This window comes from Cervus elaphus, chromosome 7, assembly GCF_910594005.1.
Source record: "Cervus elaphus chromosome 7, mCerEla1.1, whole genome shotgun sequence".
NCBI classification, from domain to species: domain Eukaryota; kingdom Metazoa; phylum Chordata; class Mammalia; order Artiodactyla; family Cervidae; genus Cervus; species Cervus elaphus.
The window spans coordinates 8,533,576-8,545,525 of NC_057821.1; the positions used below are offsets into that span (position 1 = coordinate 8,533,576).

General features: G+C 44.0%; 1 protein-coding gene across 2 annotated transcripts; it reads right to left on the reverse strand.

Annotated features, from left to right (window-relative positions):
• Window positions 1-930: 930 nt before the first annotated feature.
• Window positions 931-10,593, reverse strand: LOC122696914 (HLA class II histocompatibility antigen, DO beta chain). Of its 2 annotated transcripts, none has more exons than XM_043907088.1 (6): window positions 10,424-10,593; window positions 3,468-3,737; window positions 2,752-3,033; window positions 1,989-2,099; window positions 1,687-1,718; window positions 931-1,529 (listed from the first exon to the last, which is right to left on the reverse strand). In XM_043907088.1, the coding sequence occupies exons 1-6, from the start codon at window positions 10,542-10,544 to the stop codon at window positions 1,494-1,496; spliced, it is 852 nt and encodes a 283-aa protein (XP_043763023.1). In that variant the 5' UTR covers window positions 10,545-10,593; the 3' UTR covers window positions 931-1,493. The 2 variants fall into 2 exon arrangements, with proteins under 2 accessions (XP_043763023.1, XP_043763024.1); XM_043907089.1 differs by having other exon boundaries at window positions 3,468-3,734; window positions 10,424-10,584.
• Between the last annotated feature and the right edge of the window lie 1,357 nt (window positions 10,594-11,950).

Sequence of the window (11,950 nt, forward strand, 5' to 3'; positions counted from 1 at the left end):
CACTGAAATATGTGCATCACCATGTGGAAAATCAGAGAGCCGGGGGAATTTGCTGTTTGACCCGGGAGCTCAAATCAGGGCTCTGTGATGACCTAGGGAGGTGGGATGGAGTGGGGGGTGGGAGGGAGGTTCATGAGGGAGGGGACATACCTATACTCATGGCTGATTCATGCTGACATATGGCAGAAACCAACACAATATTATAAAGCAATTATCCAGTTAAAAATAAAGACATTTAAATTTTTTAAAAGACTCCTAAGCTAGAGTGTCCAATAATTTACACTTGAGTAAATATACCACAAAGAAATTTTTTAAAATAGTTGATATAATGGTCCAGATATGATTACTTTTTATTTTTAAAAAAAAGATTTAATTTGCTCTTTTAAAATATTTATTCATTTGACTGCAATAGGTCTTAGCTGTGGTTCACAGGATCTTGTTCAGCTGTGGCGTGCAAACTCTTAGTTGCGGCATGTGGGATCCAGTTCCCTGACCAGGGCTTGAATCCAGGCCCCTGCTCTGGGAGCACACGAGTCTTAGAGACTGGACCAGCAGGGAAGTCCCATGATTACTTTTGCAAATTTTATTGAGTTATAGTTGATGTACAACGTTGTGTTAATTTCTACCACACAGCCAAGTGATTAACCTGTATGTGTGTGTCACACACACTTTTTCGTATTCTTTTCCATCATCGTTTATCCCAGGATACTGAATATAGTTCCCTGTGCTAAAGAGTAAGACCTTTTTGTTCCTCCATCCTGTGTACAATAGTTGGCAAACATGTAATTCCTTTTGAGAGGAAGGAGGGGAAGCTTTGATGGGCCCACAGCAGAGAGACTTCTGCAGCAGCTGGAAAAGGTCTAGTTCTTGAACTGGGTGTTGATTACAAGAGTTTTGTCTTAAGTCATGTATTAAATTACACATTTTATGTGGTTGTTGGTATCTCAGTTTTATTTTAAAGGAAAAAAAAGACTTTAAAAATCAATGAAAATGGGACTTCTCTGGTGGTCCAGGGTTATGATTCTTCACTCCCACTGCAGGGGGCACAGGTTTGATCCCTGGTCACAGCGCTTGAGATCCCGCAGGCCTCACAGTGCGGCCAAAAACAAACAAAAAACAATGAAAAGGGAGCAGTGACTATCTGAACACTTGAGTTCTGAAGATTGCGGGGCTGCGTTTGGAGGAGAGAAAGTTGAAGACCACGACTCGGATGGTTAGGGCTGGACCATCTAGGGCTGGAAGGAGCTAGGTCTTGGGGGAATTTCTGGGCACTGTCCTTGGAAATAAGGACTCGTGTAGACAAGGAGGAGGACGAAGGGCAGGAGGGTGAGAGATGCGTGATCTCAGAAGGCAGCCCTCCAGAGTTAGTTAAGGACTCCTCCAAGGTCTCACAGAATGAGTCACCCCAAACATTGACCTCACAGCATCCCTCACTTGGTCCAGGGCCACCTTATCGCTCTTCAGGCCCTCGGGGGAGAAGCATCAATTAGAACCTAGTGCGGCTGTGGTGGAAGCACTGCTCTTGGGACCTGCAGGGACAGCGATAAAGTCTCGTGAGGTCCCCACCCTCCTGGGCAAGGACTCAGCCGACAGCGCACCCAGCCAGAGACACTTATATCTTATCCCTCCCTCTGCCAAAGGCTGGGTGACTGATCTGGGACCCAAAGATAAGGAAGGAGACATTACCTCATTGCCAAGCAACGGAGTCACCACACGTCCTGGAATAAAAAAAAAAAAAGAAGGAAGAAATAGAATGCATCAATTAGGATCAAAAGTGATTATACTGAGTGGTGGGAGATGACCCACAATATCAGAACTCCATCTCTAATTACCCCCTGGAGAATGTTTCTGGCTTCATAAATGACTATCCCAGTGATCCCTGAGAAGTATGGTCAGCCTTTCTCTGTCACACATCTTAGACGTCAGGAAAAGTGGAAAGTGGGGGAAGCTGGGGGATAGGTGGCAGGGTGCTCCTCAAAACTTATTACCTTTCCGGGCTCTGATGTGGATGACAATTCCCACCAGAAAGAAGACTAGCCCGACCAGGAAGGCTGCAGCTCCACCCAGTATCCTTCTCCAAGAATATTCAGACTGAGCTCCTAAGGGAAACAGGTCTCAAAGTTGGCCAAAATCTCCCAATATTTGGTGCTCCCTCCTGAAACTCCATCCGCCTGCAATGCAGAAGACCCCAGTTCAATCCCTGAGTCAGGAAAATCCACTGGAGGAGGGCATGGTGACCCACTCCAGTAATCTTGCCTGGAAATCCCATGGACGGAGGAGCCTGGCTTCTACAGTCCTTGGGGTCCCAAAGAGTGGAACTTGACTGAGCGACTAACATTTTCTCCTGAAATCCCAGGGCCTGTGCTGGACGGCAATAAGTGCTGTCCAGAGAAAGAATACATCTTTGGGTCCAAGGTTTGTACTCATGGAGTTTCTGTTAATGATTCTGATGGCCAAGAAGAATGCCCCCCTAAATGCCAAGGTCAAAGTACCAGAGGACGCGAGTTCCCAAAACCAGAAGTGAGTGACAAGGTGATTAGACCTCCTTATTTACTGGAAGATCCAAGGATAGCTATCTGCCATGGTTTCTCCCCACCCAACAACCCCACCCAACGACCCCAATCTCTAGGACTCCTTCAGGTCAGAGCAAGGAACTAGTGCTGTGGCCGAGATGAATGCGGAGGTAACACACGCCCCGTTCCGAGTCAGATCGACTCGAGTTGGGTCCAGAAAGTACAAGCTGGTTCTCACTCCACTCCACAGAAACAGGGCTCGGCAAGCTGGGATGGTCGACACGGCAGGTGTAGACCTCCCCAAGCTCAGGCGTCATGGCCAGCATCACCGTCGTCTGAAAGGTCCAGTCTCCATTCCTGATGAGGCCAGTGGACATGACCCCCTCCCTCTGTTCCTGCCCATTCCGGAACCAGGTGACCTCGATGTCCCCTGGGTAGAAACCCGTCACCAAGCAAAGCAGCAGATTGTGGTGCCGCAGGGCTGGGGCCTTCTCCGGATACACTGCTACCTCTGGCTGTACTAGGAGCGGAGAGAAAAAACAAGAGGTGGTGAAGGGAGTCCACAGAGCCAACACCACAGTGCCTTCAGGGGCTGTCTCTGCCCTGAATCTCTTTCCCAGATCACCCACGTGGCAACCGGAAATGTGGGGAAAGCTCACCCCCAGGACTCAGACACTGGAAATGTCAGTGTCCCCAAGGAGGATGCAGGCTTTATCAGCCACACCCACAATTTTCCTTGTGTTCGGGAAGACACTAGCCCTGGTATCTGGGACCAAGACCACAGTGACCTGACCCCTGAGGACAGTAAGTGAGTCATAACTGGGGACAGATCATATAAAGTCTGCCCTGCACCTGACCCTGATGGATAGATATCCTGAAGCAGGAAACTGCCCAGGACAAGGAAGAAGAGCCACGCCCAGGCTCCCACCAAGGAGACCCCAACTTCTGCCTCACCTCTCCTCCCCACGGTGAAGGGTGCACCCAGCTTGTAGTTGCGTCTGCACAGCATGTCCACAGAGGCTCTGCTCCTCGCCAGTATATCCGGCCGACTGTTCCACAGCTCAGCATCAGGCTTCCCCAGCTCCGTCAAGGCCACAAACATCCCCAAGTCGCTGTCAAAACGTGCATACTCCTCCAGGTTAAAGATGAATCTGACCACAAACCGCACCTTCTCTGTCCCATTGGTGAAGTAACAGTCAGCCTTTGCCTGGGTCACAAAATCTTCTGGAAAACCAAAAAAAGACTATGAACCAGCCCCTTTAGAACACCCATACCTGGTATATTACGATGGACCATGTGGATTGGAGAGGAGGGCTTTGACCTCAGTAAATCTGACGAAGTAGCCTCTGCTCCTCTGGGCCCCACCCTGGTTCCTCTTAGCAAAGAGACATCCATTCTTTAAAAAAGAAGTGGTACACATATACAATGGAATATTCAGTTCAGTTCAGTTCAGTCGCTCAGTCGTGTCCGACTCTTTGCGACCCCATGAACCGCAGCATGCCAGGCCTCCCTGTCCATCACCAACTCCCGGAGTCCACCCAAACCCATGTCTATTGAGTCGGTGATGCCATCCAACCATCTCATCCTCTGTCATCCCCTTCTCCTCCTGCCTTCAATCTTTCCCAACATCAGGGTCTTTTCAAATGAGTCAGCTCTTTGTATCAGATGGCCGAAGTATTGGAGTTTCAGCTTCAATATCAGTCCTTCCAATGAACACCCAGGACTGGCTTCCTTTAGGATGGACTGGTTGGATCTCCTTGCAGTCCAAGGGACTCTCAAGAGTCTTCTCCAACACCACAGTTCAAAAGCATCAATTCTTCAGCACTCAGCTTTCTTTATAGTCCAACTCTCACATCCATACATGACAACTGGAAAAACCATAGCCTTTACTAGACGGACCTTTGTGACAAAGTGGATCTCCTTGCAGTCCAAGGGACTCTCAAGAGTCTTCTCCAACACCACAGTTCAAAAGCATCAATTCTTCAGCGCTCAGCTTTCTTTATAGTCCAACTCTCACATCCATACATGACAACTGGAAAAACCATAGCCTTGACTAGACGGACCTTTGTGACAAAGTAATGTCTCTGCTTTTTAATCTAGGTTGGTCATAACTTTCCTTTGAAGGAGTAAGCATCTTTTAATTTCATGGCCATAATCACCATCTGCAGTGATTTTGGAGCCCCAAAAAATAAAGTCAGCCACTGTTTCCACTGTTTCCCCATCTATTTGCCATGAAGTAATGGGACCGAAAGCCATGATTTTAGTTTTCTGAATGTTGAGATTTAAGCCAACTTTTTCACTCTCCTCTTTCACTTTCATCAAGAGGCTCTTTAGTTCTTCTTCACTTTCTGCCATAAGGGTGGTGTCATCTGCATATCTGAGGTTATTGATACTTCTCTTGGCAATCTTGATTCCAGCTTGTGCTTCATTCAGCCCAGCATTTTGCATGATGTACTCTTCATGTAAGTTAAATAAGCAGGGTGACAGTATACAGCCTTGACGTACTCCTTTTCCTATTTGGAACCAGTCTGCTATTCCATGTCCAGTTCTAACTGTTGCTTCCTGACCTTCATACAGGTTTCTCAAGAAGCAGGTCAGGTGGTCTGGTATTCCCATCTCCTTCAGAATTTTCCACAATTTATTGTGATCCGCACAGTCAAGGGCTTTGGCATAGTCAATAAAGTAGAAATAGATGTTTTTCTGGAACTCTCTTGCTTTTTCAATGATCCACCGAATGTTGGCAATTTGATCTCTGATTCCTCTGTCTTTTCTAAAAACAGCTTGAACATCTGGAAGATTACTCAGCCATAAAAAAAGAACAAAATAATGCCATTTGCAGCAACATGGATGGACCTAGAGGTTATCATATTAAGTGAAGTAAGTCAAAGGCAAATATCATATGGTATTGTTTAAATGTGGAATCAGAAAATAAAAAGGGTACAAATGAACTTACCTACAAAACAGAAATAGAGTACAGATATAGAAAACAAACTTATGGTCACCAGGGGTAAGAAGAGGAGGAATAAATTGGGAGATCAGGAATGACATATACACACCACTGTATATAAAATAGCTAACAGAAGGACCTACTGTATAGCATACAGAACTCTACTCAATACTCTGTAATGGCCTATATGGGGGAAAAAATAATGAAAAGAGTGGATGTATGTATATGTATAACTTATTCACTTTGCTGTATGCCTGAAACTAACATAACATTATAAATTAACTATACTCCAATAAATTTTTTTTAAAAAGAACACCCTTTCTTCTTTGAAAGAAGCCTGAGGTCCAGCCTATCAGGCCAGCCAAATAGGAGACATGTCACCCAAAGAAGCAACTCAAAATGAGTCCAGAGACACGAACATTCATTCAACAAATATACATTTATTTGACCAATATTTATAGACTGTTTGTGTTTTGCCAGACAATGTGCTAAGTGTCTCCAACCCAGGCTTTCAGAAGCCCAGACTTTTAATTCTCCTTATTATCAAAGTCAAAACCAACCAACCCTGAATGGAATAGTTCAGTTTTCTTGCCATCAGCAGGTTCATTTTATATATTCCTTCTGGAGCAAAATGAAAGGAAGATGGAGGTGGGGTAAAAAAAAAAAAGATGCAGAGGAGACTCACAGTAGTGTGGAGTAAATTTCCCCTCTACTCCCCAACTCATCTGGGTTTTCTCAAGAATTTTCTCCTGTACGTTTTCCTGTGCGCGATTACTCAGAGACCTCACCCCCTCTATCAACTCTGAGCAAAGTAATATTAACTCCTGGTTTGAATATGCCTTTATCATCATCATCACCATCATTGGCCCTATATGTACAGTTCTAGTGGTTGTAATAACATGGTGATAAGGAATATAAGCTTAACTTAAACCTTCTCTGGAGCCTTTAAAATTAAACACTTCCACTGAAGAGTAAATTTTAAAAAATCCAAATCCAGGGATTCCCTAGTGTTTCAGTGGTTTAAAAAAAAAAAAAAAAAATCTGCCTGCCAAGGCAGGGGACACCTGCATCCAGGAAGATCCCACCTGCCGCAGAGCAACTAAGTCCATGGGCCACACCCACTGAGCCTGTGCTCTAGCGCCCCGGAGCCACAACTACGGCAGCCTGCACGCCCCAGAGCCCGCGCTCTGCGGTAAGAGAAGCAGGCGCCGAGAGAGAAGCCCATGCACCGCAACCAGAGAGAAGCCCCCTGCTTGTCCCAGCTAGAGAAGAGCCCAGGCAGCAAGGCAGACCAAGCACTTTAAAGTAATGAAATACATTTTTAAAAATTATTTTTAAAACTCCAAATCAAAAACAAAATCCAAATCCTTCAATATTCTGTGATAAACCATAATGGAAAAGAATATGAAACAGAATGTATATATTTATATATATACATATATACATGTATAACTGAGTCCCTTTGCCATAGAGCGGTAATTAACACAACATGTAATTCAACCATACTTCAATAAAAATAAATTTAAAGTAAATAAGTAAATAAATAAAAATCACACCCATTCTCCATTATGATTTTCTACTTTCTTTTTTTTTTTTCATTTATTTTTATTAGTTGGAGGCTAATTACTTTACAATATTGTGGTGGTTTTTGCCATACATTGACATGAATCAGCCATGGATTTACATGTGTTCCCCATCCTGATCTCCCCTCCCGCCTCCCTCCCCATCCCATCCCTCTGGGTCTTCCCAGTGCACCAGCCCTGAGCACTTGTCTCATGCATCCAACCTGGGCTGGCGATCTGTTTCACACTTGATGGTATACTTCTTTCACTGCTATTCTCTCAGAACATCCCACCCTCGCCTTCTCCCACAGAGTCCAAAAGTCTATTCTGTACATCTCTGTCTCTTTTACTGTTTTGCATATAGGGTTATCATTACCATCTTTCTAAATTCCATATATATGTGTTAGTATGCTGTAATGTTCTTTATCTTTCTGGCTTACTTCACTCTGTATAATGGGCTGCAGTTTCATCCACCTCATTAGAACTGATTCAAATGAATTCTTTTTAATGGCTGAGCAATATTCCATTGTGTATATGTACCATAGCTTCCTTATCCATTCGTCTGCTGATGGGCATCTAGGTTGCTTCCATGTCCTGGCTATTATAAACAGTGCTGCGATGAACACTGGGGTGCACGTGTCTCTTTCAGATCTGGTTTCCTCGTTGTGTATGCCCAGGAGTGGGATTGCTGGGTCATGTGGCAGTTCTATTTCCAGATTTTTAAGGAATCTCCACACTGTTCTCCATAGTGGCTGTACTAGTTTGCATTCCCACCAACAGTGTAAGAGGGTTCCCTTTTCTCTACACTCTCTCCAGCATTTATTGCTTGTAGACTTTTGGATTTTCTACTTTCAAAGTACCTTGCTAGTATTGGTAGTGATTAGTTTGAGCTCTATATTAACTTTCATACACTGTACCTCATTTCTAGATGGTTCAGGTTCTCCAAAACAGTTTTAATTTTCCAAAGTTATTTAATCAATCTTCATAGGTGAGAAAAAGTGTGATTGTTTACTATGGTAAATTCATATGTTGAAATCTCAAATCCCAAGGGTGATGGTATTAGTTGGTGGTGTTGGGAGCATGGGCTCCTGATAAATGGAATTGGCACCCCTAGAGAAGAGGCTCCAGAGAGCACCCCAGCCCCTTCCACCACGTCAGGACACAGATAGAAGGCACCACCAGCTCTGAAGCAGGATGACAGTCTTTCCCAGGACACAACCAGGCTGGAGACTTGATCCTGGACGCCTCAGCCTCCAGAACTCTGAGAAATAAATGTGTGTTGTTTATAAGCCACCCAATCTGTGGTATTTGTCATAGCAGTCTAAACAGACTAGGATAATGATAGTTGTCTTAAATTTGAAGATATGGACAATTTTAAGAGAGAAACTGGTAAATGGCCGTGGGCTAGGTCTCAGTTGACTGGAGTTTTAGTTCTGCATCTACTGGTTTCACGTAGAAACAGACACTTCCCTTCCTGACCTGCTTCCCCATCAGTAAGGACAGGGCTTCAGTTCACGCACACCACCACCAACGTAGAACTCAAAAGCATTTGGGTCAGGTAAGAAAAGAAGCAGAATGTGAGAAAGCATACGTGGTACACACGTACAATGGAATACTACTCAGCCACAGAAAGGAACAAAATGGGGTCATTTGTAGAGATGCGGCTGGACCTAGAGACTGTCATACAGTGAAGCAAGTTCGAAAGAGAAAAACAAATATCAAATATTGATGCATGTATGTGGAATCTAGAAAAAGTGGTATAAATGACCTTGCAAAACGTTGCAAAACGGAAATAAAGACACAGACATAGAGAAGAAACGTATGGATACAAGTGGGGAATGGGAGGTGGGTGGGATGAAACTGGGAGCTTGGGACTGATGGATCTACACCACTGATACTATGTATAAAACAGATGACTAACGAGAACCTAGTGTGGAGCACAGGGAATTGTACCCAGAGCTCTGCGGGGACCTACATGGGGAGGAAATCCAAAAAAGAGGGGGTACATGTGTGTGCACAGCTGACCCACCATGCTCTATGGGAGAAACTGACACAACGTTGAAAAGCAACTATACGCCAATAAAAATTAATTTTAAAAAATTAAAAATTAAACTTTTTAAAAAAGCAGAATGTAATTCATCACATGATGACATTTACTAATATTTTAAATACACACAGAAAACTGCTCCATCTTTTCTAAAGCCACCCTGATACTGAAAGCCACAGCAGACACGTTGGAATGGAAGGGGGGGAAAGAGGATAGAGAGAAGCGAGTGATGACAAGCGCTGTGAGCTCGTTGGGAGAGAGAACCCCACTCTGCGCACTTGAGAACAACGTAAAAGGACATTCAAATGGGTTCATAGTGCCAATCAACCAGGAACGATCTTCCTGAAGAAATGGCACTTCGGCTGAGATGTGAAGGGTGACCGTTCCTGATCTCAGATGCAGATCTGCTTTCATGTCTAAGTGCAGAGGAACTGCTGGGCTGAGTGTCAGGAGGGCAACATCCTTCCCGGGTCAGCCAGACTGATCTCAAGCTCAGATGAGTCTCTAATCTCCAATTGCCTCTTTCATCTTACAGTCTAAATTAGAAAAAAAATTATTTTTCAGTCAGATCTGTGTCAGAGTTTAGATCTTACTGATCATGTGTGTGTGTGTGTGTGTGTTGTTGTTGTTTAATAGAAATTATAAGTTCAGAGAGGTTTCTGTTCTCCAAGAACAATGATCTCCTCACGGCCACCCTCCCCACCCCTAGGTTTTGTTCCTCTTTTGTGTTTAACGAGACTGACGTTCAAAGAGGTTCTGTTTTTAGAATGTTGTATCCTGTTTTCTTCTGATAAATATGTTTTTGGAATGTACTGTCACTTCATGTTTGCAAAGCTTAACTTCTCAGCTAGACAAATACCAGTAAGCATATGTACCTGGTAACCTGAGGACGGGCATCACACATTCAATTTCTCCTGTTTGTCAAATCACTTGGTATAATCTGACCATGTTACAAGAGGCTTAAAAATGTCAAATGAAGCAGTCAAGTCCTTATATGCATAAAGAAACGGTCACAAATAGAAGCAGTCACAATCATCAAACTCCTGGCTGAAAGACAGTGGCTATTTTCAGCCTGCCTCAATTTTTCACAGTTCTCCAGATGGCCATCAATACCATAAGGACCCTGAGCAAGCAATCTGTTTCCCTTTCGTTGAATCAGTGGCTCTGGGACAGGAAGTCCTTTCCCCGCCGGTCCATTTCATGTGGTAAAGCGGGAGGGAAAGCTTTTCTGTGAGAAAGAAGACTCTCTGAAGCCAGAGCTGCTTCCTGTCTGGACTGGAGGCTGCACCTGTAAGGGGAAGGCCTCTCTCCCCATGTCAGTGTGTATACCTGAAAGAAACCACCGTGTTCTTACCTGGAGAATCTCTGCCCTGAGTCACAGAAGCATCCAGCCTGAGAACCGTGGATAAGAAGGCCACCACCCAGGGAACCCAGCTAGGACTCATTCTGGAAGAAAACAAACGAGACAGGAACATCTTCACCTCTTTAGAATGGGGCTTGGCCACACACACTCAGTCAAATATTCATGCAGAGCAGAGACGTCTTTCTGTCTACCCCGGGATTGGAAACTCCTCATCCAGATAACCAATCAAGCTAGAGGAGCTTAGAGTCATTAGGTGCTGGGTAGGATGCCTTCATAAAGTCATGTGATACCACTCAAGAACTGATCACCTGCAGAATCACGGACTGCAGTTCAGGTACTTGGAAACTGGACTAGGAGAAAAAAGAAAAACTGCTCTACAGAGTATGTGGTCTCAGAAGGACTAGGCAGATTGTCCTCCACGGATCTTTGTATCATTATCCAGCATGGTCCCTGGCCTGCTGTGGCCAGTAGATCTCCATGATGATGCAGTGACTGACACTGCCAACAGAGAGCATGTAAATGAAGACAACAGCGGACACATCCCGAGGCCTGGGCCTTATGGGGACTCAGGGAAAGGGTTATTAGAGAAAAAATGGAAGAGACTGAGAATTATCTGGAGAGGAGGATTTCCTATAAACCAAGAGAGGGAAGAAAAAACAAACTTGGAGAGAAGCTTCTTGAAAAAATAAAATGCTGCAAAAAAAAAAATGTTTAAAAGGATAAAAAGAGTGTGGATATGTGTATATGATTAACTTTGCTGTACAACAGTAATTAACACAACATTGTAAATCAACTATGCTCCAATAAAAATTTTAAAATATGAAAAGAGTTTGGTGTATATCCAGGAGACAATAGCTCTCATGGATTTATGTTTATAATAACTTGATGAAAATAACACATAAGCATGGATAGTGAATCTAAATGTTAAACTTCTTAAGCTAATAAAGGTAGATTTGAAACAATGTTTAAAGAGGATAAAAGAGAAAAAAAGCATTATTATGTTTTATAATCAATGGGGCACGAGTAGCCTTCAGTGGAACAGAGTATTAAAAGAAGAGGCAATATTTCAAAAAGGTAAAGAGTGAATTAAATGAGAAAATGACGGTAGTAGACGTACCAGTCCTTCGGGAATTTTGGAAGCTGACCTTTGTGCACTGTTTTGTTGTTTGTTCAGTCACTCAGTGTGTCCGATTCTTTGCGACCCCATGGACTGCAGCACGCCAGGCCTCCCTGTCCTTCACCATCTCCTGGAGCTTGCTCAAACTCATGTCCATTGAGTTGGTGATGCCATCCAAACATCTCATCCTCTGTCGTCCTCTTCTCCTCCTGCCTTCAATCTTTCCCAGCATCAGGGTCTTTTTCAATGAGTTAGCCCTTTGCATCAGGTGGCCAAAGTATTGGAGCTTCAGCTTCAGCATCAGTCTTTCCAATGAATATTAAAGACTGATTTCCTTTAAGATTGACTGGTTTGATCTCCATGCAGTCCAAGGGACTCTCAAGAATCTGCCTGCCACATTG